The 27882-nt window shown below is 52.9% G+C and overlaps 1 protein-coding gene across 4 annotated transcripts; it reads left to right on the forward strand.

Annotated features, from left to right (window-relative positions):
• Positions 1–26759, forward strand: PHF12 (PHD finger protein 12). Of its 4 annotated transcripts, XM_033172566.1 has the most exons (16): positions 1–193; positions 337–424; positions 620–731; positions 15020–15092; positions 17687–18083; positions 18709–18829; positions 19325–19457; positions 19562–19726; positions 20006–20167; positions 21221–22028; positions 22448–22576; positions 23179–23322; positions 24534–24632; positions 24937–25019; positions 25195–25333; positions 25850–26759. In XM_033172566.1, exons 1-16 carry the CDS (start codon positions 128–130, stop codon positions 26230–26232), a joined length of 3102 nt encoding a protein of 1033 aa, XP_033028457.1. In that variant the 5' UTR covers positions 1–127; the 3' UTR covers positions 26233–26759. The 4 variants fall into 4 exon arrangements, with proteins under 4 accessions (XP_033028457.1, XP_033028455.1, XP_033028456.1 ...); XM_033172564.1 differs by lacking the exons at positions 1–193; positions 337–424 and having other exon boundaries at positions 601–731; positions 22526–22576; positions 23176–23322; XM_033172565.1 differs by lacking the exons at positions 1–193; positions 337–424 and having other exon boundaries at positions 601–731; positions 22526–22576.
• Positions 26760–27882: the final 1123 nt, after the last annotated feature.

The following is a 27882-nucleotide window of genomic DNA, read 5'->3' on the forward strand; positions in this document are numbered from 1 at the left end:
AGCGACCGGGAGGAGCCGGAGGAGCAGCGCCAGGGGCGGCGGCGGCAGCGGCGCTCCCTTCCCCCGCCCCGGTTCCCGCCCGCCCTCCGCCGGGGCCGCCGCCGGCCCTGCGCGGCGCCGTTGTTGGATGTGGGAGAGGATGGAGGCCAAGACGGTGGTTTACGACCTGGACACGTCCGGGGGGCTGATGGAGGTGAGCGGAGGGGGGGGGAGGGCGAGGGCGCGCGGCGGCGGCGGCGGCGGGAGGGGCCCCTTCCCCCCATGGCCCCCTCTTGCTCCCCTTCCTCCGGTCTCCATCCCGCTCACCCCTTTCTTCCTCTTTCCCCGACATGGCAGCAAATCCAGGCGCTGCTGGCGCCTCCCCGGAGCGACGACGGCGCCGGCGCGGGAGGCAGCGAGAAGCGGAGCCGCCGGCCGGACCGCGGCGGGGACCACCACCAGCACCACCACCACCCGCAGCAGCACCACCACCACCAGCAGCACCACGCGTCGCCGCACCACCACCACCACCACCCGGCGCACCACCAGCAGCAGCAGCAGCACCACCACCCCTCGCACGGCGGAGACCGGCAGCAGCAGCACCACCACCCGGCCCATCAGCACCACCACTCGGCCCAGCAGCAGCGCCGGAGCGGCCGCGCCACCAACCACGACAGCTGCGACAGCTGCAAGGAAGGCGGCGACCTGCTCTGCTGCGACCACTGCCCCGCCGCCTTCCACCTCCAATGCTGGTGAGAGACAGAGAGGAGAGAGAAACGCGCCCCCCCCTCCGATTTGGAGTCACTCCGGGTCCTCCTTCCACCCATCCCCGCCTTCGCATGATCCATCCCTTCCCCCTTGCCGCTTCCTTCCTTCCATCCATTTGCATGCCAGCTTCCCTGCAAACCCCGCTTACTTTTCTTTCCTTTTTTTGCCGATCCGGAGTCATTCCAAATCTCCCTTCCCTCCACCTCCCGTAGTATCCATGCCCTGCTGTTTCTTGCCGATTTCGGAGTCTCCTCCTCCTCCTCTGCGCCAATTCGGGGTCGCTCCGGCTTGCCGCGTCTTTCGTGCTCCGCTTTCTCCCCACCCCCGCGGAAAGTTCCCGTTATAATCTCTCGCGCGGCGCTGCGGGCAGTTTCTCTGTGTTTTGCGCGGGCGGGCGGAAACTCGTCGGGCCCGACCGGCTCCTGGTGTTTGTTGCTGGGTGGTGGTTGTTTTTCCCTCCCCGCCGGCCACAGGCGACGCGCTCCGGCGCTCCGCCCTCGCTGACTCGCTCGCTCGCTCGCTCGCGGCTTTCTTTTTCTCCCAGCCGGGCCCCGCTTCGCTCCTGACAACATGGCGACCTGCCTGAAATTGTTGCATTTTATTCCCAGCGCCATTTTGCCCATCTGGTCTCCTCGGGTGCCGCCGCCGTCCGTCCCCCGCCCCGCCCCCTTTGCATGCTGCGATCGGTGCCCGAGCCCCCTTTTCCCGGCCGGCCCCCAGCCGACCGCTCGCTCGCTCGCTCTCTCCGCCTGGCTCCCGCCCAGACTTTGGGGCGATCGCTGCCTTGCAGCAAAGCGGGGGGGGGGGGGGCAGGCTACCAAGGCCACCCTGGAGAGGGCAGGGCTCCGTGCCTGCTGCAGTTCCGTGCAAGCTTCCTCCCGAGGAAACAGGCATTGGGGGCCCTCAGGATCGGGCTGCTCCTTCCCTCCCTCCTTCCGCATCTTTTGTTGATTTGCCAAATTGTTGGGATGCTTGTGGGGAGAGCTGGTTTGCAGGTTTCCGAGCCCATTGTTCCGGCCCTGGGGAGCCCCCTCCGTGTTCTCAGTGGCTGCTAGGCCTGAGCCCTTGATAATCGAGGCCCAGGGAAGGACGGTGTGTTTGTGGTCTGTTTGGTTAGCTGTTAACTTCTGGGCTAGCATGTTTAGGCCCTGGGGAGCTTGCCACGGGCAAGCTAACCTTTATTATTATTCTCTCCCCCTCTGTTGCGTAAGGAAAGGGAAGTGGGTGTCCATAAAAGGAAGCCGGTCTTATTGGCCAGACTCTTCAGGATCTCACTTGTTGGCAAAACCTTGAAAGCGCTTGGGGAAACGCAGAGGCTGGCAAAGGGGAATCCTTAACTCTTGCTGCATTTTGCTTTTTCCGTTTGTTTTAATGGTTCACTGCTGGAACTGAATTAGTTGCCTGGTTCTGTATTGTGGGGCTGTTGTGTCTATATACACAATCTTGACTTAATGATCAAGGAGGGGGAGAAAGCTGTTTGTGAGGTTCTTAAGCGGATGTGGCAGAGTTATTGAGCTCCTAAACAAGGGGAAAACCATGCCCTTATCCAGACTGGAGGTTTCTGGGGGAGCGTGTGAGTATGTTGCCCTGGTATGGCAGCCTGTCCCCACCCTTCAACTGAGAGGGAAGGGGGCAAGGCATCTTAGGACAAATTCTCCTGTTTATTCTGCTGATAGGCTACTCTGGTTGAGGAAGACAGCTCTACAATTAATAGCAGTGGTGTGGATTCTTTTGGTTCCTCATTGGAATATTCACACACACACACACACCATCAGCAGAGCACAGGCGGCCTTCCTGTTGGTGAACAGAGACTGGTTTGCCCTGTGCTTTTGCGTGTGCATCAGCCATTTTGCCTCCTGGCAAGCAAGATGCTTGAGGCTTTGCATCCATGTCTGTCTCCATCATGGTCACTTCACTAGGGATGGTTAAAGACTGCTGTGAGCTTCCCCTGCTGAAAGTGTGTGGCTCTTACACTGAATTGGGGGTGGGTGGGTGCAGCCATCTTTATCATACGCTTTTGTTTATTCCTCCCCCCCCCCCCGATTTTATGCACTGGATTTTTTTGCAGTTTGTCTGGTTGCTGTGGCATTAAACTTCCTGCATTCATGGGTATTGAGCCTGTTTCCCTCCATGCTCAGATGCAAATGGATTAGGATTTCAGGTTCAAGCAAACATTTTTGCATTTAAAGCACTGGAAATAACTGAGCCATTGCCATTGAATCACACAGTTCCTTTTGGGTATCCTCTTGTAGCAAAGAGCAGTAGGCAGCTGGACTTCAGAACCTTACCCAAATTTGGAAAGGGTGGGAGAGAGAGGGAGAGAGAGGTGCAGTAATGGATTTGGGGAAAATATGTTCTCTCTAACTAGTCAAAATTTGAGGTCGTTTTGATTCTATGCTCACCCACTCCTTCGAAAATAAATAAATTGAAGGGAGAAGCGGACATCATGTTGAGGCTGGGAGGGGCTTGGAGTGTTTCTGCAGCCTGGGAGGACAGGGTAATCCCCCTCTCCAGTTCCAAGCTCAGGAGGAAGTCTATGGCTGATTTCCAGAAAAAGAAGAAAGGCACCAGGGTGAGCAAACTTGTGGACTCTGGATGGAAGGGAGGGGATAGCTGCACCATCTGGAAAATGAGGGCATACGTGTTTTGTTTTGTCTCAGAGTCTGTCTTGCCCCTTATGCAACATAAATGGCATTTGAACGCAACCTTTGCCAAGCTGGTGCCTTTTGGCCTGGCCAGGATGGCTGTGGCTGATGGGAGCTGTAGTCCAACAAAACATCTGGAGGGCACCAGGTTGTCAAAGGCAGCTCTAAGCATTAGGAGTGCCAGTCAGAGAGAGATAGGGACTGTCTGTCGTTCTTTGCTCTTTCCAGCTGGAGTTGAGCTGTGGGGTCTGGCTTGTCCTCTGTGGTTTAATTTGTACCAGAAGGGTTACAGTTGGGAATGAGCTCTGGCACTGATAGTTCTCCCCTTCGGCTCAGGCTGTGTTCTGCTTGTGTTAGGTACTCAAGGCTTTCTATGCAAAAACGTCAGGAGACTGCAGTGAGCTGCTTAGTGCACTGATTGTTTTGCCTTTTTTATCTTCACAATAACCCTGTGAGGTAGACCAGGATGAAAAAGAGAGGGAACCCAGCTTGTTTTGTGGTTCTTGGAAATCTGAACCAAAGACTTTCCCACATCTCCATCCCATCTGTTGTCTCCTTTGTATTCACTCCACTCTTAGTTCAAGCAAGTTAAAATATTCTCTTATATATTGAGAGCATGCTGCTGCTGCTGCTGCTGCTGTTTAATCTTAAGCTTTTTGTGCATGCCTGGGCCAGCCTGCTTGCAAATAGCTAGTGGGGTCTAGTAAACAGTGCAGTACATGCATGCTTTCGTGGCCCTCAGGTGAACTGCATCTGGAGGTACAAGTAGCATATTTTGAAAATGCCAAGTAGGAGCTGTTTATCTGGAACTTTATTTTGATTCCCCCACTCAGACCTTTGCTTATACACATCTAGTCTCCTTTTCCCCTCTTAGATCATCTCTCTCCCTCCCTCCCTCCCTCCCTCCCCCCCCCCTCTCTCTCACATACACACCTCCTTTCCCTCCCTGTGCTCCCAAGTGAATTTATAATCTTGCGGTGGAGCTCAGCTCACCAAAGGCCACGTCCCCCTCATGACCACCAACTGTGATTTCACTGAGGAATTACAAGAATGTCGGTGAAGGGGAGGTGGTTTACTGTGTAAAACAGGTAACTAGCAAACAAATAAATCAGTGGCAGTTGCAGAATGCGGGGCAGGTGAACTGGCTTTTCTCCAGGATGTAAAAGCCTCCTCCGAACTTAGTGAACCATGCCATCCATCTGGGTCAAATCCCATTTATAGCTTCCTGTTTGGCTCTCAAGTAAGGATCGCTGTAGCAATGCAAGGCCTATGGTGAAAGTGAATATAATGTAAGATAATTTAAATGGTCATGCCCAGGTTCCTCCCCCACCAACTTAAATGTGTCTCCATTCCAAATTATTTCTGTGATTCTGTCTCCTTTCTGGGGACTGCTTGCTAGCTTCTCAGGTTACTGCTTGGAGGGCACTGGATCAGCCTCCTCTGTCTGGTTTTTTGACTCAGCGCCTCATTATCGGGCTGTCATTTTTAAAGAGCTAGAGTGAGCTTCTCTCAAAATGAAGACCTGGCAAAGCAACTGCAGAGTCCAGCGTGCTCTTATTTTGTTTGTGCCATCTGCAGTGGTTTGAAATAGCATAACTTACTTCCTTGCCTCACACGGACTGGGCATTCTCCTTGCTTCCCTAGGGCAGCCTTTGGGTGTTCACTGCCTTCATGTGAGTTCATTGCCTCTGCCTTTACTGTTCACTCTGCCTGTCTCCATTCCATTCTTTATACAAACCTGGAAGAAGGTCTTCGCTTCCTCCTGTCGTCACATAGAAGCAGTGTTGACAGGTTTATTAATACTTTATGGTTCTGATTTGTTTTTATTTTTTCAACCTGTCATTTGGCCCTAGGAACATAGAAAGCTGCCTTATGCTGAGCCATTGGTTCATCTAGCTCATCATTGTCTACACCAGGGGCACGGAGCCTTCATCCCACAGGCCTAATCCTGCTTGCCAGGCCTCGGCACTTGGCCCATCAAGCCATTTCAGGCAAGCCACAGTTGCTTGCCCTACACCTGACATCATATCGTCTGGTTATCAGGCATTTGGGAAGTGCTGCCCAGGGGACTTTGACAAGTGTCAATCACCTGATGCCATTATGACGTCAGGTGACTGATAGGGGGGTTGCCCTGCAGGGGAAGATGAGGATCTGGCCTACCAGGCCAGAAAGGTTTCCCACCCCTTGTCTGCACTGACTGGCAGTGGCTGTCTTCTGATTTCCCAGCCCTACCTAATACCAAAGAAGATTAGAGAAATGCATGGAGGAGAGGGCTATGATGGTTAACAGGCGTGATGGCTCTGCTTTGCCACCTTGGTTGGAGGCAGCAATGGTTCTGAATACCAGTTGCTGGAAACAGCAGGAAAGGCGAGTGTTGTTGTGCTCCATTGGGGCATCTGGTTGGCAACTGTTTGTGAACGTAGGATTCATTGGCCTGATCCAGCAGACTTGCCTGAATATTTTATTGCTCTCCTCCTCCTCCTCCTCCTTGTTTCAAATGTGTAGTGTGGCACACAGGGCATTGCTCCAGGTGTGTATAGGAGAAAGAATTTCCCAAATGGTTTTCTGGTGCCTGCTTGAGGCTCTTCAGTGTGCAGATTCCTTTAACATCAGCGGCTGTCAGCTAATGACTCCTTATGGTTTTCAGCTTGCTAGGAGGGGCTGTATGCTTGGTTGTGGAGCAAATATTCGGCTCCTGGATTGTGACAGCAGGTGTTGAGAAAGTTCTCTGCCAGAGACCCTGGAGAGCAGGAGCCCATCAGAATAGATAGTTGTGGACTGAATGGACCTGTGGTAGGTAGAAGCTTTGCATCCTCAGTTTTCCTCTTTGTTAACACCAGTAATATCTATGGCGAGTGCACTGAGGGGGTTTTATGTCTTTGAAGCTGGAAGCGGTTGGCTGGGCTGCCTAATGTCACAGCTTGTTGTGGCAGGCAGGAGGGTCCCTGGCCAAGCCAGTCAGATTCCTTGGCAGGCGCTGAGTGAGCTGTTAGAATCCCAGGAAAAGGGCAAGCCTGCCTGGAGGGCCCATAGAGAAACAAAGGGGGCAGAAGGGAGGCTGAAGGAAGTAGAAAGATCTGGGAAGGCTTTTGTGATTGGCTACCGGTGATGGCAAGATGCCTTTGGAAAGGAGAAGTTGTGCATAGGAGTTATGGGTGGCAGGAAATGCACATTGATTTCATGTAATGAACCAAGTCTCTGGTTTCATAGTCTCTATATCATTCCTATCAGTGATGTTGCATTTTCTCCTATAGCGATCAAGCCTTCATTCAGAATCATTACTGCAAAGAGCCAGCTATTAGTTATACACACACAGCATTAAAGGGAACAGTTTTGAACAAGGATAACCTTCTGGGTTCACAGTACCGTCTGCTGTTATATCACCTTAAAGAGACAGAGTTTCATCAAGTATCTTTTTCAAATGCAGCTTTTCCCTTTCACATACTCTGTTACATCAGTGTAAGTTATAAAAAGAATACTCCACCCTTTCTTCATAAATGAACTCTGCACATCAATTAACAACACAGCCAGAAGCAAAATTAAACAAAATAAATAATCGGAAAAGAAGAAGCAGTACTCGGCAACACAGAAAGAAGTTACTGTAATAGCAATCGCAATCTCGGCCAATCTCAAAACGTATTGGAAAATGCCAGGTTTCCCACCTGACACCTGAAGGAGCTAGGCAAGCCTCCCTTGGGGGGGGGCATTCCACAGAGCTGGTGTCACCTCTGAAAAGACCCTTCTCCTGGTAAATTCATGCCAGAAATCAGCAGATGAGGGCACCTAGAGCAGCCCCTGTTTGTTAAATGTGATGGCTGTGTTGGAGGACAGAGTGTTTTTCCAGCAGCTAGGCCCCAAGCCATTTAGGTCTTTATAAGCAAGGAGCAGCACTTTGAATTGAGTCTGGTAACAAAGCAACAACCAGTGCAGCTCACATCATTTCTAGAGTCATATGCTCCTGAGCATCCAATCACAGCCAGTATCTGGTACCTGCATTTTGCACCAGCTGAATGTTTGCAGGCTCTTCAAGGGCAGCCCAGGTAAAGAGTGTGCTACAGTAATGAAGCCTGGAAATTTACTTGGTCATGAACAGACTCGGCTGGTGATGGTCATCACCGTGACTATTGAGTGGCGACTTCCGTTTTTCCTTCCCGTGATGGTTTTCAGTGAACCAAGTTGACATATTCAGCTGGTCATTGATCAAAAGATGTGTGGGCCATTTATTGATTGCAGAAGACAGTGTGTGCAAAAATGAAATGTTTTCGTGGGCAGACTGAGCAAAGTTATTCTACGTGAATGTTACAGAAGCAAGCTCCCTTCTCTGAAGTTTGCTGTGGTAAAGGAGAAGAGCCATGTTTGAAAACTGCCTTTGTTTACTAGCATGTGTCTTCATTTTGTGGGTTCTGTTCCCATAGTGCTTCAGGGTAGGAGTGGATCCTATCATACTTGAAGCCCTTGGAGGACTAACTGATTAAATCAGTCCAAGGCAGGTGAAAGACCAAGGATTCTGTAGCTTCCAGGTGTCATAAACTCTGGTTTAAAAATAATAAGGAAGGGTGGGTTTTGACCCTTGTTTACAGGCTGTGGGAAAAAGGAATCAAACAGACTGAGAGCTGCATCATTTAGCTGCAGCTAAAAGCAAAATGTGTAACTTCAGAAGCCTTTTATAGAAGCGGAACTTAGCACAAAAGGGCCCTGTCTGAGGCTGGGCAATCGGATAAGCACCCAGGTCGGTCTGTTGGCGCCGGCATGCATCTTGGGCCTCTGGAAGCGAGTGGTTGCAATTAAGAATCCAGGCTCATTGTAACTTGAACCGGGTTTTCTTTGCCCTCAGCCGCTGCCTTTGGGGGGCAGGGGCAGGAGTCCACCGTGCCTGGTGCTTCATCGGACGACCTCTTGCAGCTCTCAAGAGCCCCCTTTTCCTCACAAGCTCCCCCGAAAATTAGTCCAAAGCACATACAGGCACATCTGTCAGGGAACAGTATCTGTGGCGCGGCTGGCGTTCAGTGGTAAAGCACATGCTCTGCCTATTAAACAGAGGTAGAGGGCCTGTGGGCCCCTCCCCGCACATGTTACTGGACTACAACTCCACAATCATTCCTGGCCATTGGCCCTGCTGGCTACTGGGAGATGGAGGCCAGTAGCCCCTGGAAGAGCCACAGTTTCTCCATCATTGGTATAGGCTCAGCTCCCAATACTCGTAGTTAAAGGATCTCAGCTGACAAACATTTCAGCGTGGAAGCCCCCAAAGAGCTGCTTCTGTGCAGGGCACCCCATATTGTGTTAGGTGAGTTGTCTGTCTCATTTGGTGTTGGGAACCTTGGCAGCTGCCTTACACTGAATCAGACCCATGGCCCATCTAGCTCAGAAATATCTTCAATCTGGGAGCATGGGAACTTTCACCAGCGCTACCTGGATAGCTGTCGGGGATTGAAAAGAGATACGAAAGCTAGGAGCTAAATGGCACCTTAAACCTATGGGCACAGCAACGGAATGTCTCGGAGCACTTTTTATAACAAGAATACAAAGCTGAAAATGAACTGCAGCTAAAATATTGTGTTCATTTTTCACATGGTTAGTCCTTCCCCTGTCCGCCCACCCCTAATATTCTTATGAGGGTCTCATCTCCAGTCTTCAGAGAGTAACTGGAAGTGGGGAGGCAGAAAATCCTTCCACTCCGCAGTTTTAATCTGAAAGTACTACACCCAGAGCTCTGAAACTGCTCGCACTAATGCAATTGCCTGTCACAAAATGCGCCTAGAACAACGAGAGTTTCGAACACTGCTTGTGCACACAAAGCAAATGCTCTGCTGCTGAGCTATGGCACTTCTCCAAGTTTAATATAGTCCCTTAGCCCACAGGAGCTGGGCTGGTGAGCCTCATGGGTGTGCTGGACACCATTCAGAATGCAGACTGCTCCGTGGTCCTCTGTTATAACCCACCCAGTGTAGAATAATGGAAGCCTTCAGGGAAGAGACAAGCAATAGCCCCCAAGAAGATTTTTGTGAATTTAACGATGGCAAAAAAGGAGGACACAAACTGAGGCATCAGTCTTGGCAGGCTCCCTGACCACAAAGGCCAAACTGGGCTTGGCAAAAGGTTCAGTTAATTGAGAGCATATAACAACACTTTTTTGTTCTGGGACTGAGTGAGGATATTGGATCCCAGGGTGGAAGCCTCCCTTGAGCAGCAGAGTCTTGCCACGTTGAGCTCTTGGCTTGGCTGTATGCATCTCTGTTGAGTGGAGGCTCTGGAATCTGTGCTCTTGACTTGGTAACTTGGCATGGCCAGCACAGCACAGCCACTTTTGCTTCCTGCTGAAGATCCTCTGTGCTGCCCATGGACTGATTCCTCTGTGGCAAACGGGCCTGTCGCAGATCCGAGGGCAGAATGGGACGGCCTGCTTGGAACCTATGGTTTGTAGGGCTTGGAGCAAATGTGGATGGATGTTTGGGGCCGGGTGTGTGATAGTGTGTGTGTGCGTGTGTGGCTGTGCTGTGCTGTGCTGTGCAAATAGTTCTTGTTGGTAAAAAGTTTGCCAAAGGAGGTGCCAGAAGAGGGAACATTGGACTTCCCAGGAAGCATTCAGCACATGTTAATCATGCCATTAAAAAAAAAAGAATGCAAATCTTCCAGCTGCAGATTGGAAGTCAGGTATCCTGTACTGCCCTTTTCCCAGTTGTTGAGAGTGAGCTGGAAATTGCTGTGGTAGGGGTATGTGTGTGGAGCCTGAGAGCAGAACAGTACTTCCTGGGTTGCCTGGCAGGTGGCATCCTGCTGTGGTCTGGTTGCAAAGCAGGCGCTTAGTATTGGGCAGCTCTTTCAGGAACTCCTTTGTGTCCAGCCGGGAAGAGGAAAGGCTTGCTTCCTGGGAAGTAGTAAAAAAGGCGGCCTAGCAGTATGAAGAATCACCAGCTTGGTTGGATTGCCCTGGGGAGTTCTGTGCCTTACTTGAAAGCAGGCTGGACGCAAGAGAGAGAGATAGGAGCACATTGTTAGTAAATGCCAGGGCACTGGCAGCATGAAACCCAGGGTGGCTAGTAGCATGCTTGCTTGTTAGGTAGTGGTTTGTTGTGGGAAGGTATCTGATGTACCGGCCTTCTTGTTTTCAGCATGCTTCTGAAAGGTTTGTGGTTTTTCAGTACGCACAGGCAGCAATGGCATATTGCATTTCATTTAAATATTGCCTTTCATCCGCCCGCCCCCAGTATTGGTTTGCAGCCTATATTTAGCCTTTGGAGGATGGCCATATCAGAGGAGGTGAAGCACAGCCACCCTTGCTAGCTTTCAGGAACACCTCAGCCAGTTAGGCCAGAGGGCAAAGGTGTGCGGGCAGGCCAGCTTAAGTCAAGCTGCTGCTAATTACCAGCACTGGGATTCCCCTGAGATGAGGCATAGGGATAAGGTGGTTTTCTGCATGGAGGCCTTCTTGAAGAGCTGAACTTTGAGAAGACTGAACTGCTTGGCCTCCATGCAAGAACGTCTTGTCAGCTGCATTTGATTTCCAGTGGTGTCCCCCTTTCTTATTTTCTTTGCTTTTGCTCCAGGGACCACTTTGAAGCTTTTGAAAGCCCTGACTCCAGCACACCATAATTGTGGCGTTGTTCTTAAAAGGGCAGGTGGATTTTTCAGGGACCAAACTGGAGAGGCAGTAGGTCTCACAACCGCTGCTTCCTCCTCCCTTGGCTCCCCACCCCCCTGTGCCGGCAGGATCCTGACAAAGAGCACCACTGTGTGGAGGGAAGGGAGCCGTTTCCTGATCATTAATCTGACTCTCGGAAAAAAGATGGGCCTTCTCCATTTCTCTGGTCACAGCCAGCAGCAGGGAGCTGCAGCTTGGAAAAATGTCTGCCAGCAAAACTGGCGGAGTGGCTGTGTTTTGATGGTGGCTGCTTCGCGGTAGGGATCGATTGTGGCCAGTTTAGCTTGCCTGCAGGTGTTTCCACACACCCCCCCCCAGAAGGCTCTGAGGAGCAGCTGCAGAGAGAGGTTCGGGTGCCACACAGCTGTTTTGCAGAACGGAGACTTTGCCAATATCTGCGTGTTTCTCAGTGGGTCTCAGTTGCAAGGCGCTGAGTTTGCAACTCGCTGACAGAGCCAGGAATGCCCCCCGAGGCCTCTTGTGCTGTAGCCTGGCTTAGAAATGAGAGGTCTGAATGAGCCTTTCCACTTTTCCCCTGATGTTATTGGTGGCAGGCCTGCAAAATGCACCACAGCTTCCTAAATCTTGAAACGGAACCGACTGAGCCATTTCCCATTCTCCCATCCCCAAACAGCAGAGATGTTGGGGTAGCTCAGGTGCTTGCTGTAATAAAGTTCACCTATGCAGACAACTTGAAAATCTCCTCCGTTGTGGGTCTTTGTGGGGTGATGGTGCCTGACCACTGGCCCTTGGGAGTATGGGATTATTTGCTGCTGGTAACCCTGCAGCTGGACCGCCTTCAGCTGATCTCTCCCAGCAGACCCCTTTTTATTCTGTGCATTGGGGGGGGGGGTGCGTGCCTGCAGCCGCTGAGGTCAGGTGTGTTGGCGCATGATGTTTCCCCTAATTCCTGCAAGCTGGATCCTGTTCTTACCTGGCTGCATTTTATTCCCCCGTGCTCTGGAATGTCAATGCCATACCTCCAAGCGGGTGGATGCAACAGCTTCAGTGCTGCTGGCAACCTTCAGTCAGATCATGACTGGCTGCCCCCTCCCAACCACCCAAATCTGCCTGAGGCCCACAGATAAACTGGCAAGCCCTTCAAGCCCCAGGGGGCAGCTGCTCACTGGTACTACTACAGTTGTCTTTTGAAACTTATTTTTTAAAAGCAGCTCACTCTCTACTATTGTGTTCCCAGCGCCCTCCCTACCAGGCTTATTGGGGCAAGGGGTTTTGTTGCATCTTTGCTTGAAACTTGAACATGGGAGGTTAGGTAGCCAGGCATGGCCATCTGTGACTGCTTCCAGCCTTCAGGCTGTGGTGTATAGGTTTTGGTTTTTTCTTTCAAGAAATGGTTTGATGTGTGGATTTTCCACTGTGCTCTTGAGACTGCCTCAATCACACACTCCAGAGTCCACTTGCCGCCTCCCTGATTCCTGAGCTGTGCTCTCAAAATGGCTGCCTGCCTCGTTCATGTGTCTTGATTTCTGAGCAGGAAGTTTCTGGGAGATCTGGTGTAGGCAGGAGGTACTCGGGGTCCAGGTTCCTGTCGTAGGTGTCTCTGTATCCATTGACCAGTTTCCAGAGAAGCATATCTGTGAGTTTTTAAGACTATAAAGCTTTCCGGTACAGCCTTGATACAGAAGGCAAACGCTCCACAAACCCGGCTTGACTTTTTCCTGCTCAGTGTCCTCTCAGTCCCGTCTCTCACCTTCCTTTGCAACTGGCAGCAGAACCACAAATAGTAGCCCGGCCTAGGTGGTGTGCCTACCAGGAGTGAACCCCCCCCCCCCGCTCTTTCTGCCACTTGGATCCATTGCAGAGGGGAAAGAGATGGTCACTGGTGGAGAAAGGACTTGGGCACGTGGCTCAAATGAGGGAAGGCCTGGCCCCAGCCTGGAACTGTAGTTTGTTGGACAGGTTTCCCTGGTAGGAAAGGGTTCAAAAGGAAGATAGTGAAATGAGAGCCGGCTGCATGTGCCTCCTTGGAGACCCTTAGCGGTGGAAAGCCTGGATGTAGATATTTCCAGCCAATAACAAATGGAGCAGCCCTAATTCTCAGCATTTACAGAGCACTTCATTGCATTTCAGAGAGCTTCACTTGTCGTTTTAGAACAGCAGCCCTGTATAGGAGGCCAGCATTATGATCTGTGGCTGTGGTGATCTTTGAAGTTGGGGACTCAGGAAGCTCAGCTGCTCCTTCGCCTTTTGCTGTTGCAACGAACCTGGTGGCTTCTTTCTTTCTTTCTTTCTTTCTTTCTTTCTTTCTTTCTTTCTTTGTCTTGGGGTAAGCCAAGATCCCTGCCTAGCATCTCCCTTTGCCTGCGTTGAGGCAGAGTGGCAACCTTTTTATCGGGAGCCAAGAACTGTTGTCAAAGGGCACTGAGCACTTGTAGGGTACTCAAACATTATTGTGATCAAATCGCAACGATCGAGAACAGAAACAATGTGTGATTACAGCAGGAGTCGCCAGCGTGGTGCCCTTGAGCACAGTCGTGCCCACAGAGGCCTTCTCTGGTGCCCACAGCGTTGTCTCGCCCTGCCAGAATTAGGCTTGGAAGTAGCATTCTGTTGTGACCAATAGAATGCGTTGCGGTGCGTGTTTGAGTTTGTGGTGTGTGCTCTGTTCTTCCTTCAAGGTGGTGGCAGTGTTTCCAAGGCTCCCTGTTTTGGGTGGTGAAAGGCAAGTACAGCTATCTTTTGCAAAGTCCCCAACTAAAGTCACTTATGGTGGCAGAGAATTCCAGAACGTGGTATTTGAAATTCACTCCTTTTGAAACCTAGATATATGTCAGGATGGTGGGTGGCTGCCAGCCAGCTCTTCATGGAGCAGCTCTTCAGCCCTGAAGCACAGAGGGAGCAAGGAGCTGCTGGAGGGGCCTCCTGCACTGTTGCATCTTCTCCTGCACTGAACTTCTTCATCTCTCTCTCCCTACCCCACTTCATGCATGACTCCCCACCCCCAAATGCGGCCTGATCACAACCTGTCATTACTGTGTGTGCATGCTGCACATGCAAATAGACCTCACACAAAGGAGGAGGTTCCACATTGCAAAGGCTGGCCTTCCTTTCCAAGCACGGTGCTGGAAATGCATCCTTGGTGCAACTTGTCAATGTCTGACTGCCTTCATCATCCTAGGGTGCACTTCTGCATTGGTCAGCTATGTGGCAAAGTGTTCAAGGCTGTCACAGACAACAAAATGTCCTTTGCTCTAGCAGTAACTGGGGAAAGGGGCCAGTGTGGTGGGTCAGCTGGTGCAGAATGCTGCAGCAGAGTTGCTGACGGGAGGGAGACCCAGCTAGCATATAGAACACCTCTGCTCAGGGATCTGCACTGGTTGCTCATTTGCTGCCAAACCAAGTTCAAGGTGGGGTCACTGCTTGTGGGATTGCCATACCTCAAAATACCCACTCGGCTGCTTTCATCTGCACAATTGGCACTATTGTGGTTTAAAAACAAACAAACCCTAAAACCATCAATATTTTAGTGTGGCGGTGCCAGTCCTTTGGAACTCCCTGCCTATTGACATTCACTCTTTGGTACCTGTTCAAAACATTTTTGCTTAGCAAAGCCGACCCAGATATGTCAAAACTGCATGTATCTCTTTTTAACTCCTGTTGATTTCAAATCATCTTTCGAATGCTTTAAAATATCTGTTTTTAATCAAGCATCTTAATGTTTAACCACTTAGAGGTGTGTTGTTTTCCTTAACAAGCAAGCAGTATATAATTTTTACTAATTAATAAGTAAAAGAAACTGGTGGCTGAGGAACCTGTGTCCTTCCTGCAGGTGCTGCTGGACTCCCAACTCCCCTCCTCATGCTTGGTCCTTGGCCATGGCCGGCTCCTGGTCACTGCAGTCCAGCAACATCTGTAGGGCCCTAGGCTCTCACCAGCACAGGCCTAAATGGAAGGAAGGTGTGGCTTGCATGTCCTTGCCATTTGGAAATATAATGGCCTCCTTTTCTTCCCTCTCTCCTCCCAGTAATCCTCCGCTGAGCGAGGAGATGTTGCCTCCCGGGGAGTGGATGTGCCATCGCTGTACCGTGCGCCGGAAGGTAAAGACGCCTCCACCCATGAATGAACGGACCTTCTGGGCATTCGGATGTAATCTCTTCTCCTCCTCTTCCTTCTCTGGAAAGAACAAAAGGGTTGCAAACAGCTGTGGGGAAAGATTTGTTCAGGAGGGGCGGGTGTGAGGACATACGGCTGCCACAGACCAAAAAATAGCTTTTATATTTCCCAACACATTACGAACACCCGTCTTTCTCAAGCAGGGCTGGGGGGAATGCTTCACAAATCTTCGGGGAAAGCTAGATAAATTAATTCATGCTTTGATCCTGGCAGGGAAGGTGATGAGAAAACCGTTCCTTTCTTTACCTGCTTCTCCAGAATGTGGCCAAATGTGCAAGTCGCTGGCTTGATCAGCATAGCTGTGACAGGCTAATTTGGTGGAGCCACCACATTCCCTGCCTTGCTCAGCCAATTGCAGGTTATGTGTGTGTGCGTGTGCGTGTGTGTGTGCTTGCTTGCTTGCTTGCTTGCAGGGGGGGGGGGGAGCTGGCTGTGACGGCACAGGCCTCTCCCTCTTTCAGGCCAGCTGCTCCCATTGCCAAGCCTCCCCAGTTCCTTCCGGCTAGCTTGGGAGAGGAGAGAATGGAATGACCTGTTGTTTCCATAGCAGCGGGAGGGGGGGCAGTGATGAGTTACGCTGGCCCCCCCTCCTGCCGCCAGAGCTAGGGAGGCGGTTATTGGGCCAGGCTCCAACTTGTCATCAGAGATGCCTGCCCTTTCCTGCAGCTAGCAGGGCGTCCCAGCTGAATGCAAATATTGACTCCTGGGGCTGCCAGCTTTCAGGGTGTGCTTGAAGAGGGAAAGAGCTGCTGGCAGGGCTGGGTGAAAGAGAGAGAGAGAGAGAGAAATTCAGAGTCCAGGGATTTTCTGGCTTCTCCCCCCCCCCTCCCCAAGTGTAGAATTTCCAGCTTCTGCCTTTTTTCTGTTCTTAAAAGAAAAAGAAAAGAAAATAACCAGTGTGGTAAAAGGAAGCAGTAATGACCACCAGCCTAGTTGACTTTAAAAGTGGACTGCACAGATTTAAGACGGAGAGGGCTATCAATGGCTACTAGCCATGATGGCTGTGCTCTGCCTTCACAGTTGGAGACAGCAATGCTTCTGAATCCCAGTTGCTGAAACCACGGGAAAGGAGGGTGCTCTTGCACTTGAGTCCTGCTTGCAGGTTTCCCATAGGCATCTGGAGGGCCACTGCGAGAACACGGTGCTGGACCAGGTTGGCCATGGGCCTGATCCAGCAGGGGGCTCTTCTTATGTTCTTACGCATGGCAGAAGCGCTGGCATCTCCCATTAAAAAGATCAGGTAATGCAGGGATCGCCCTGGCCCTTCAAACGTGGGACTCCCATCTTCCCTGTCCATTGGCCATGATGGCTGGCGATGCAGGGAGCTGGGAGCTGCAATGTCTGGGCAGCCGCATAATCGCCACCCCCAAAGTAGCAGTTGCTGACCTCTGCCTGAGGCCCAGGAGAGCTGCTGCCAGTCAAAGGAGACCACGCCAGGCTAGATGGGCAAAGAGCCTGACCTGATTGGAGACAGCTTCCTATGGTTCTTAGGCTCGATCTTTTGCTGTGTGTTCCTCGGGGCCTAGGTGGCCACCCAATGCTTCCCTTAGGGGGTTCCTTTTGACCTGCCTCCCCTGCCTGCCTGCCGTCCTTTCATACCTCGGCCCACTTGGTTGGCTGCTGAGCCCAGCAGGCAGCTCAGAATGGCCAAGCTTGCAACTCCCCAAATGGCAGGGCCGGGCCACTTCAGGGAATTTGGTTGAGGCAGGAATAGCACGGACCCTTTTCCCCTTTAAATGACTTGAATCCTTTTGTCAGGACAAGGGATCAAGGTGGCCTTGGAAGTCAGTCACTGACTCTCAGCCTAACCTATCTCCCAGGGTTGTTGTGGGGAGGTTAAATGAGGAGGAGAACTGTGTGCATTGCCTTGAGCTCCTTGGAGGGGAAAGTGGCATATAAATGCCGCCAATGAGATAAATCTCAAGCAGTCAAAGCAGTTTTATTCCTGCAAGGCTTCTCCCCACACTGAACCCCAATCAGTTGGACACAAGCAGAAATAATGGGTTGCATTCAAGTTCTGCTCCTGAGAGACCCACTGAGAAGAATAGGCCCAAGTCAGTCACATCTGTTAATTTCAGTGGACCCGAGTCTGAGTAGGCCCAACTTTGGATTCCGCCCCCCCCCCCACTGTAAGCCAATAAAAGACATGTCATTCTTCAGCCTGAGGGGTCCCATTGCCTTCCGGACCACCTTCCCAGCGCCAGATTCCAGTCCTGGGCAGGACCAAGGGCAAAAGCAAGGGGAAGATCAAATATAAATTCTACGTACCTTTGTACAGTACCCCTCTCTGTCCTCCATCCAAGCAAGCAAGAGGCACGATCAGAGTTCAGTGACATCTCCAGGCAGGTGCTTGGGGTGTGGCCCCAAGTGAGTTGCAGGGACCAGATAAGAGAGTCGGGGGGTGTTGTTTGGCCACTGACCGCTGATTTAGACTGTCCAGTGAAGATGATGCTTCCCCTTCCTCCGGCTGCTCTGGGGCTGCTGAGTTAAGACTGCCTGCCTGCTTTGTGCCTTGCAGAAGCGGGAGCAGAAGAAGGAGCTGGGCCATGTCAATGGCTTGGTGGAGAAATCCGGCAAGAGGACCACGTCCCCCACCAGCGACACAGCGGACTTCTTGGACCGGGCAAGCGGCGGCGTCCTCCGGACCCTCTCCCACACCCGGCTCCTAGAGCGGAGGGCCAGCCGGCCCGGCACGCCCACCTCCAGCGCCAGCACTGAGACCCCCAACTCAGAGCAGAACGACGTGGACGAGGACATCATCGACGTGGACGATGACTCTGCCACCGCAGCAGAGGCAGACGGTGGGCAGACCCATCTGAAGCGGCCCTTTGAGCTGCTCATCGCCGCCGCCATGGAGAGGAACCCCACCCAGTTCCAGCTGCCCAACGAACTGACCTGCACCACCGCACTTCCAGGTGAGCGCCAGGACCCCCCCCCCCCTTCTTCTTCACAGGCGCCAGTAGAAGGGAGAAGCTGGCGCCGGGGGCTCCAGAAGAGGCTGGGCCAGCCTGGGCTGCTTGGCTTAGCTTGTGGGCATTGCCATTGCGAAGGGGGCGGCCTTGCAACTCTATGCCTGGTTGCATGGGTAGCGCAGCACAGGTTGGGGCCCATCTCCCCTTTGGGCAGGGATTCTTCCTATCAAGACTCTCATGTCCCTCCATGACTGGGAGTTTGGCTCAGTGTTTCCCAAAGTGGGCAGGTGGGATTGCGCAGGGGGACTTTAAGAGGCAAGCGAGGTGTAAATGACCCTTGAGATGTTGAAAAGCTAGTATCACTAGATCAAGTTCATCAGGTTTTTTTAAAATTAATTAAACTAAATAGTTTTGATTGGACTTTGAATAAAAGTGTAGTCAATTGTTAATCTTCCTTAGTTGAGTGGCTGTTCTGAGTAATTATTTTTAGTAGGGTAGCGTGGGACAATGGGAATCAGTTTATGGAACCAAGGGGGCAGGGATGCAACAAGGATGTTTGGAAACCACTGGTGTAGCCGTTTGAGGCATAACAGGGCCGTTTCCATCTGTCTTCACGCCCCCCACCCAGGTACTAGTAAGAGGAGGAGGAAGGAGGAGACGACTGGGAAGAACGTCAAGAAAGCACAGCACGAATTGGACCACAACGGGTTGGTCCCCCTCCCGGTCAAAGTCTGCTTCACGTGCAGCAGGTATGGGTGTGGCGAGCAGGGCTGGGCAGGGGGCTGTAATGGCATTCTGTGCCATCTTTCTTGGCCGAGGATGGGAGTCACAGCAGGCCTGTGGGACTTCCTTGCACTCCCTCTTGGCCTGGCTATGCCCAAGGCCTCACATGGAACTCTGACTCTTTCCCCAGCTGTGGGCAGGGTGCGGCACGATTCCCACTTAAGGCATTTGGAGGTCGTGGGTTTGGGTCATGGGCACATCCTGCTTCTCAGGGGGCCAGGCACCTGCTTTGCATGCAGAAGGCCCCAGGCTCAGTCCCCGCCCTTCATCTTCAGTTGAAAGGGCAATGGGAGATAACCTCTTCCTGCCCAAGACCCTGGAGAGCTGCTGACTCCCTCGCCTGGAGCCGTCATGCCAGCACAGCCATACGGTGCTGTTGGGCAGATGGTAGTTGTAGTGCGCAAGTTCCCTTTCTCTTCCCTCCTCTGTGTAGTGATGGCGCTTTTCCCTCCCCCTTCCAGGAGTTGCCGCGTGGCCCCGCTCATCCAGTGCGACTACTGCCCGCTGCTCTTCCACATGGACTGCCTGGAGCCTCCTCTCACGGCCATGCCCCTGGGCAGGTGGATGTGTCCCAACCACATTGAGCACGTGGTGGTAAGTTGACCTTCCCCTCCTGGGTCTGCAGAGTCTCTCCCCTCCCGCTGTGCTGTCCCATGTTGCTGGGGGCATTGTAATGAGCGCCCTCCCCTCTCTTCCAGCTGAACCAGAAGAACATGACCCTGAGCAACCGGTGCCGAGTGTTTGACCGCTTCCAGGACACCATCTCCCAGCATGTGGTCAAGGTGGACTTCCTCAACCGGGTCCACAAGAAGCACCCCCCCAACCGCCGCGTGGTGCAGTCCATGAAGAGGAAGGGGCTGAAGGTCAGTGGGGAAGGGGTTGCGTTTGTCTCTCTGAATGAAAGGCAGAGGGGGAGGGTGGGCCGGCCTCTGAGCTTCCTCCGGGCTTCCAGGCGCCAGGCTCTTTCCTTGGCGAAGCTGCCTTGCATGAGTCCACCAGCAGGTGGCAGCCTTGCCTGCGGAGAAGACAGCTTTTCCCCTTGAAGCTTGCAGGTCTTGGCTTGCTCTTCAACCAGGCTTGGCCGAGAGGCAAGGCTGGGAAGATTTAACTGCCCCTCCTCTCTCTGCGATGCCCTCCCTCAGGTTCCTGATGCCATCAAGTCCCAGTATCGGATCCCGCCCTCGCTGCTGGCCCCTGCGGCGATCAGAGACGGGGAGCTCATCTGCAACGGGGTCCCTGAGGAGCCCTCGCTGAAGCACCTTTGCAGCCCGGAGCACTTAGCCACCCAGTCAGAGCAGCAAGAGGTAAAGGGCCGGGGTGGATTCCTCTCTCCAGGACGGGCTGCACTCCTGCCAAAGGGGGGTCCCGTCCCGTCCCCAGCTTCGAATTAGAGGGATGCTGCTTTTCGAGGCCAGCAGACTCTCAGCACAGCTGCGCTTGGCCCTGGCCCTGCTGACAGCAGCCTCTCAAGCCGCAGGGCGACCAGCCCTGAGCACCTCTCCATCAGGCACCTGGTGGTCTGTTAGGCATTCTTCCTCCTCCCTTGCCTGTTTAGATGTCTCCAAGCTGGCATCTGGGTTGGAAGCGGGGCAGATCACCTCTTTGGGAAACTAGTCTCACATCCGTGCTCTGCAGCTAAAAGATCTGTTGCAGATTCAGTCTTTCTCCCATAGCAAAGCCCTTTTGTTTCCCTCTGGAGCTGTGGGTTGGCCATCCTTCCAGTAGACAGAGGAGCCTGGGGGGACTTTGCTGGATGCGAGCAGCCTGCTTGGAATACACAGGACAGTTCCAGGATTCCCCTTGGGGTTGTTGTGCCCTGCCGCAAGCTTTCGTTGGCTCATCTTCCTTGCCTGCCTTAGACCTTAGCCCTGTGCGTTTGCTACACGCATCTTGGGAGCCCCTTAGAGAACAGGGTCTTGACTCAGAGGGGCCATTGGCCTGACCTGGTGGGGCCATTCTGATACTCTTATGGAGAAGGAGGCTTATCAATTGCTGCTAGCCACAATGGCTATACTCTGCCTCCAGAGGCAACAATGCTTCTGAACAGCAGGTGCTGGAAGTTGCAGGAAGAGACAGTGCTGCTCTTGTGCTCGGGGCCTGCTTGCAGGTTTCCCTTGGGGCATCAGGTTGGACTAGGCTGGGCTACTAGCCATATCATTTTTAAAAATAAAAAAAATATATTCATTTTGTAAGATATAAAAAGATAACGTAAACATACATAAAAAACAGACATTTAAGAAAAAAGAAAAAGCCATATCAGCCGGGCTATTCAGGTGCCCTTTTTCAGGACCTTGTGTTGCGCTCATTGCAGACTTCCTCTCCTAAGTGTCTCACTCTGTATTCCTTTCTCCTTCCAGTGGCTGTGCAGCGTCGTCGCTCTGCAGTGCAGCATATTGAGACACTTATCTGCCAAGCAGATGCCCTCGCTCTGGGACTCTGAGCAGGTGGACAAGGCGGACGTCAAGCCGGTGATCGTGGCCGACGGCTCCCTGGCCGGCCCTTACCAGGTGGCGGACAAAGCCAGCCTCCCTCCCCTCTATTCGGCGCCCTGCCCACCTGGCATTGCCCCCCAGAACTCCTTGGGGTCTTCCCTGCAGGAGGATGCCCACTACCCCTCGTGTACGGACAGGCCCAAGAAAGTGTCTCCCTGCAGCGGGACGTCCAATGGCCCCAACGCCCCCGCAGAGGTGAAAATCAACGGGCCGCATTTATATGGCGATGCTGCTTCCGCCAACTTGACTGACTCCCCGAGGCTTGGTGGCCAGGGCAGCGGTGCCCTCCCAGGGTTGTCCCAGCGGCAGCAGCCGTGGCCCCGGCCTGCCACCCCACCGGTAGCCTGCGGGCTCCTCAATCACATGGTGGCGGGGGCTGTCGTGAAGACTGAGAACGCGGTGGGGCCAGTCTCGTGCACACACAGGGGCTCCGTGCCAACGGCAGGCATGCCGGCCTCCATCCCAACTTGCGTCAGCCTGGAAGCTGCCAGCACTCTGCAGAGGAAGAATGTGCAGACGCAGGTTGGGCCTCTGCTGGCCTCGGACCTGGGGGCGATGGACTCTCCTCTCACTGCCACCCGGGCGCTCACCCCTCCCCAAGCGGCAGCGGTGGGTGACGGGGTCTCTGCCATCGGAGCTGCTCATGGCTTTTGCTCACCAGCACCGCCTCCAGGTGAGAGTGGGGGGGGGCCTTCAATGCAACGGGGGGTGGGGGTCTCTGGGAGCCCTGCCTTAAAAGGGGCAGCGGGGATGACTGAGTCCTGGGGGACGCTGCCGCCGCTTTCATTTATTTTTACTCATAAAATTTATACACCGCCTGATGGTTAAAAACCAAAAATCTTCACTGCGGTTTGCAGAAATATAAAAAGCTGAAATTATAAGAAAATTTAACAACAATAAATTTAAAACTTCCAAGAAGCTATAACAATAGACTGAAAGCAAAACTTCCACCAGCTTTCTGACAAATCCCACCCACCGTTGAAGCCAGTGTGTTTTGACTCTGCACAATATAGATAAATAGATAGAGATATGGGGAGGGGGTGTGTGCCTGTAAATCCTGACCCAGCAGTTCTTTTTTGCTCCTCCCTCTAGACGGTAAGGTCAGCCCGAGCACCTTATCCATAGGAAGTATCTTAACCACCCCCTCGTTGCTCCCTCCCAACTCTTCAGCCACGCTGGACCTCGCAAGTTCCCTGAAAGCATTAATGGACAGCAGCGGAGGTGAGTCCTTGCACAAAGGGGGGGGGGGGGTAAGCAGGCAGGGAGCTCCTTGTTGTTCTTGGGGTGACGACATCTGCAGGCGTCCCCAGGGGGCCTCCTAACTCAGCAGAGCTCCTCCTGCATGGCCCTTCCAATTCTCTCTGGCCAAGCTGCTCTGCCCCCCCCCCCCTTTGCACAGGCTGTGGGTGGGTGGGCCAGCCTGCTGCTTGCCCACCCTCTTGATGAAGGCACCTGCACCGGCTGGTGATGCCAGAGGTGCATTTAGATCGCCTGCCTGCCTCTTGCCTCCACCCCCAGGTGTGGAAGGCAGGATCGTGACCCAGCTGGACCCGCGGTAAATGCTTGTATCGTGTCTCTGTGGCCCTAGGCCTATCAGGAAAGCACCGTTAGAAAGGGTGTCTTGCTCCTGACAATTCCACAAGGTTGAATTCCTGACAGCCATCTGTCAGGAATGCTTTGATGGTGTTTCCTGCTTGGCAAGGGGTTGGACTGGATGGCCCTTGTGGTCTCTTCCAACTCTATGATTCTATGATTCTAATTCATTGATCCCCCCAGGGCACCTCACCTTAACAGCACCGTCTCTTCTTCTTTTATGTCAGCAGAGATTGAGATAAACATGCTGGATGAGAAACTGATCAAGTTCCTGGCCTTGCAAAGAATACATCAGCTGTTTGCTTCCAGGGTCCAGCCCTTTGCAGGCAACGCTGGTCCCCACCAGCCCAGTCCTGGGGGGAATCATGCAGAAGGTAGGCCCGTGCCCATGTTGACTCGGGCACTCTCTCCTCCTCTTCCTCTTTTCCTCCGCTACTCTTGGGGGTACAACAGTCTTAAAATTGTAAGTCGCCTTTCTGCTACACACTCCCCAATAGTTGAAATGCAGAAAAAGAGAGGGGGGCAAACAAGTGACGGCGCCAGCAGTGGGCTCCTTGGGAAGGGCCTGCACCAGAGGAAGAAAGCCCCAAGTTTTTCCTGCTGCACCAGAGAAGAAAGTTTCCTCTAGGCATTGGCAGAACACAGAAGCATCATTGGCCTGATCATTGAAAGTTAGATGGTTGGTCCATTTTACTCAGTATTGTTTGCATTCACTGGTAGCGGTTCTCAGGGTTTGGGCAGGGAACTCCCCCAGGACAACCCTGGGACCTTCTACAGCCTAAAAATAAAGTAAGATTCTAGTCCTCGTGGTTCTGAATAAAGGTTTGAAATAGGAGCACAGGAAGCTGCCTTATACCGAATCAGGTCGCCGGTCCAACTAGTTCAGTATTGTCCACACTGGCAGCAGTGGCTCTCCATAGTTTCTGACCGGACATTGCCGGTCCTTCCTGGAGATGTTGTCAGGGGTTGAACCCTGAGCAAGTGGCCAACCACTGAGCTGCAGCCCTCCCCCCAGTAGAAAACATCTGGAATAATGGGGCAGATCTGCAGCCAAGGGGAGCTAACGTAGCCCTGTGTTGTCCACTCTGCCTGGCAGCAGCTCTCCAAGGTCTCTGGGGTCCCCCTGCTGCCCTTTGCCCGGGGTTTGAGCCTGGGACCTCCTTCCCACTGGCATTGGGGGCACAGAGGCCTCCTCGCTGCCTCGCTTTCAGTGACACGCCTGCTCAGGTGCTGACCCAGGCCCTGCGATGCTTTGTTCAAGAGGTGTTGGCCGAAAGATGAGCCTTGGTGGGATGGGGAGTGAGAAGGCAAATGGCAACCTTCAACCTGCCTCTCCTCCTCCTCCTTTGGTTATGGGCCTCAAGGCAAAATGAAAAATGGCTGGTGGAGTTTTTCGGGGGGAGGGAGAATGGGTGTGTTCAAATCCAGGGGGCTTCTCTCCTCTTGGCAGCGCTTGGTTCTTGAGACCACCTGTCGGGGATTCTTTAGCTGTGAATCCTGCACTGAGGAGGGGTTGGGCTAGGCGGCCCTTGTGGGATCCCTTCCAACTCTACAATTCGATGAATTCCGTCTTTCTGTCTTCCAGGGCAGAGGAAGGAGGTGCAGGCCCGAGCCGTCTTCTACCCTCTGCTGGGGATGGGCAGTGCGGTGAACATGTGCTACAGGACCCTCTACATTGGGACAGGCAAGGGCTAACTCTCTGGGGGACTAGCTGGCCTCCCACCAAGGGAGGGGAGCAGCTCAGCAGCCTCCTGGCTGCCCAATTGGCTGGGGAAGCGGGGTCTGCTTGCAAGTTGCTGCAGCTGCTCTCACCGGAAGCTAGTAACTGGGGTGGTGGGGGAACCCTGAGCCTTCTGGGAATGGGTGTGCTTTCATCTCGGCTTCTGCCATGGTCCTTTCCTGCTTCATGTGGCTTTTGGTGGAGGTCTGGCTGCATCCGAGCCGCCTGTGCTCAAGAGAGTTTCTGTCTCCCTCCTTCCTTTGTGCAGGAGCTGACATGGACGTGTGCCTTACAAACTACGGTCACTGCAACTACGTCTCGGGCAAGCATGCCTGCATCTTCTACGACGAGGTGAGTCGCGCAGTGCTGCAGCCCGGGAGAGTGGCTTGATTTGGAGGCAGGTAGATCTGCTTCTGAAAGAGCAGAGAGAGGAAGGAAGGGAGGAAGGAATCAGCCTTCTGGGCGTCCTTGCCACCAACACCTCCCGCCCAGGGTGTGACTCTGTCTCGCTTTCCCTCTGCCCCAGAACACCAAGCACTACGAGCTGCTCAACTACAGCGAGCACGGCACAACGGTGGACAACGTCCTGTATTCATGCGACTTCTCCGAGAAGACGGCGCTCGTCCCGGCCAGCAGCATGGTTGCCAAAGTACAGAGTGTGATCAGTAAGTTGGCAGCCTCTCCTGAGCGCCAGAGACAAAGCAGCACCGGAATCCTGCACAAGGGCAACTTGGATAGGCAGGAGAGCCCCCACTCTGCATGCATTTCTCTGTCTGTCTTACACAAGCATTGCTTCTAGTCCAGGCTTCCTCAACCTCGGCCCTCCAGATGTTTTAAGACTACAATTCCAATCATCCCCGACCACTGGTCCTGCTAGCTAAAAACATCTGGAGGGCCAAGGTTGAGGAAGCTTGTTCTAGTCCTTAGACGGCTGCACTGGTGTGAGTGTGCGGACAGTGCTCTGCTTAAAAATCAGATGGTTAAATCGGATGTTGAGGTGTGAGGGGGGTGGGAGGTTCAGCCCCTTTTTGAAGCAAGGCACCCAGGATTGTGCACAGGGTTCCCAACGCGATCACACCACATATTTGTGCAATGGCATTACGGTGCCGGCAGTTTTGTTTTCAATCTCTCGCATGCCCCTTTCCACCTTTGCCCACTGTGCCTCTCTTCCTGCATTCCAGAGCGGCACAAGAGCCGAAAGCAGCAGCAGCAGCAACAGCTGCAGCCGCCCCCCCCTGAAGAGGAGCAGCCACCAAGCGAAGAGGCGGCAGTGATGCGGTCCCAGGCCCAGGGCCTGTCCCCCAAGCCCTGCAACTGCAAAGCCAGCAGCTCCAGCCTCATTGGGGGCAGCGGGGCTGGCTGGGAGGGGACGGCCCTCCTGCACCACGGCAGCTACATCAAGCTGGGCTGCCTGCAGTTCGTCTTCAGCATCACAGAGTTCGCGACCAAACAGCCCAGGGGAGGAGATGCCGGCGCGGCCTTAGCACAAGAGAGGGACTTGGAGGAGAAGCTGTCCCCAAAGGCCCAGCAGGTCCCTGTGCTGCGCTCCAATTCAGTGCCCTAGGAGGAGGCAGCGACCGGGGGGGGGGGGGGTCGGACAAGGAAAAATAAACCCTCCCTCCCAAGATGAAGAGACTCTTGCACAGACACACCCCTTTGATGTACACGAACCATGTCTTGTCCGGATTCCCAACCCTCAACATGGGCCACAGACTGTTGACGCCCTTTGCATGAGATGAAGAACTTTTAATTTTTATTATTATTATTAATTATTATTATTATTATTATTACTATTGTTTGCTCAAGTTTTTAGGGGCATTTGCACATATATTTGTACTATACATTTCATTTAAAAAAGAGAAGAAAAGGAAAACTGCAGCGTGTTGGGAGGCCGTGCTGGGGCAAAGCCAGCAAGAGGGGGCCGGGAGGGGAGGGGAGGGGGTCGTTGACGTTGCCACCCAGGCAAGCCTGCTCCCCTTTGCAGTTGTAAAATAATCCTCCCAAAAAAACCTGTTCTATTTTGTGCCAGTGACAATAGTTTTTATATTAAAGAGAAAAAGAGAAATACAGTTTTCATACAGCAAAAATCTATTCAATTATCATTGTTTTATTTAATGTAAAGGTGCGCTATCGTCCTGCCAGATTTATTTTCTCCCCCCCCACACACCCTTTCCAACCTCCTGTGCCCCCCCCCTTCTCTCCCCCTTCCTGCTGCAGTTGCAATTCTGCGTGTTGTGTGTGTGGCAGGAAGCGAGTTCCAATTTCCTGCTGCCCACCCTGTTTCGATCCCGCCCCCCTTTTAGATGATGGAGAAGTATTTGGGGTTCTGTGTAAATACATCCACTGACAGCGTTTTTCTCCCCACCCCACCCCCCACCCCCACTGTGTTTTTTAAGCTGTGTACGTGTGGGTTATGACGTTTTTCCTCCAGTTGTCTTAATTGTAGCAAAGCGTTTCTTTGTCGTAAGCCTCCTTTTTCCTCCCTTTTGTTCCAGAAACTTCCCTCCCGCCCCCCCCCCCCCCCCCCCCACGCAGCTAAGTTCTGATGTACAGAAGTAAATTGCTATGTTTTAGGCTTTACGGAAACTTTTTTTCCTCTCTCCTGTATTCTGTATATAAAACAAAAACTATGGCACTCGTCGCTGTCTGCCTGTCTCTGGAAATTCCCTGCCATCAGCAAGAAAAGTTCCGTCGGCTTTTTGGGGTTCCTGTAGGCAAATGCCCCTGTGGGGGGGTGGTTTCCTTCCTTCCCCCCCTACCCCCGGGTCACAAGGTGGGCCTCCCTTTGCGCCAGCGCTGTCAGACGGAAGCCAACCGCTTCTCCTTCACCGTGTGAAGATTCAGCCAAAAGTGGGATCTGAGGACTGTCTCCCCCTTCCTGGTTGTGCACAGGGTGCCAACTTAGGGTGCCCCTTCCCTCCCCCCCCCCCACACACAACAGGGTATGTACTTGTAGGGCATTGTGGAGCAAAAACATTACCTCTGGCACCCAGAGGCTATATTGGGGAGGTATTGGGGGGGGGGGAATTATTCCCGCCGGTTGGCCTCGACTCACTCCATCCTGGAGGTGAGATCTGCTGAGTTCTTTAAAATGTTTTTAATGCTTGGGGAGGGGGGGCGGTTGGATCTGGAAAAATTCTTAACCTTTTTTTTTTGTATAAAACTGAGATTTCATGACTGTTCCAATGGCATTAAGTCTGTATTAATAAACTCA

Source organism: Lacerta agilis, chromosome 15 (assembly GCF_009819535.1).
Source record: "Lacerta agilis isolate rLacAgi1 chromosome 15, rLacAgi1.pri, whole genome shotgun sequence".
Taxonomy (NCBI): domain Eukaryota; kingdom Metazoa; phylum Chordata; class Lepidosauria; order Squamata; family Lacertidae; genus Lacerta; species Lacerta agilis.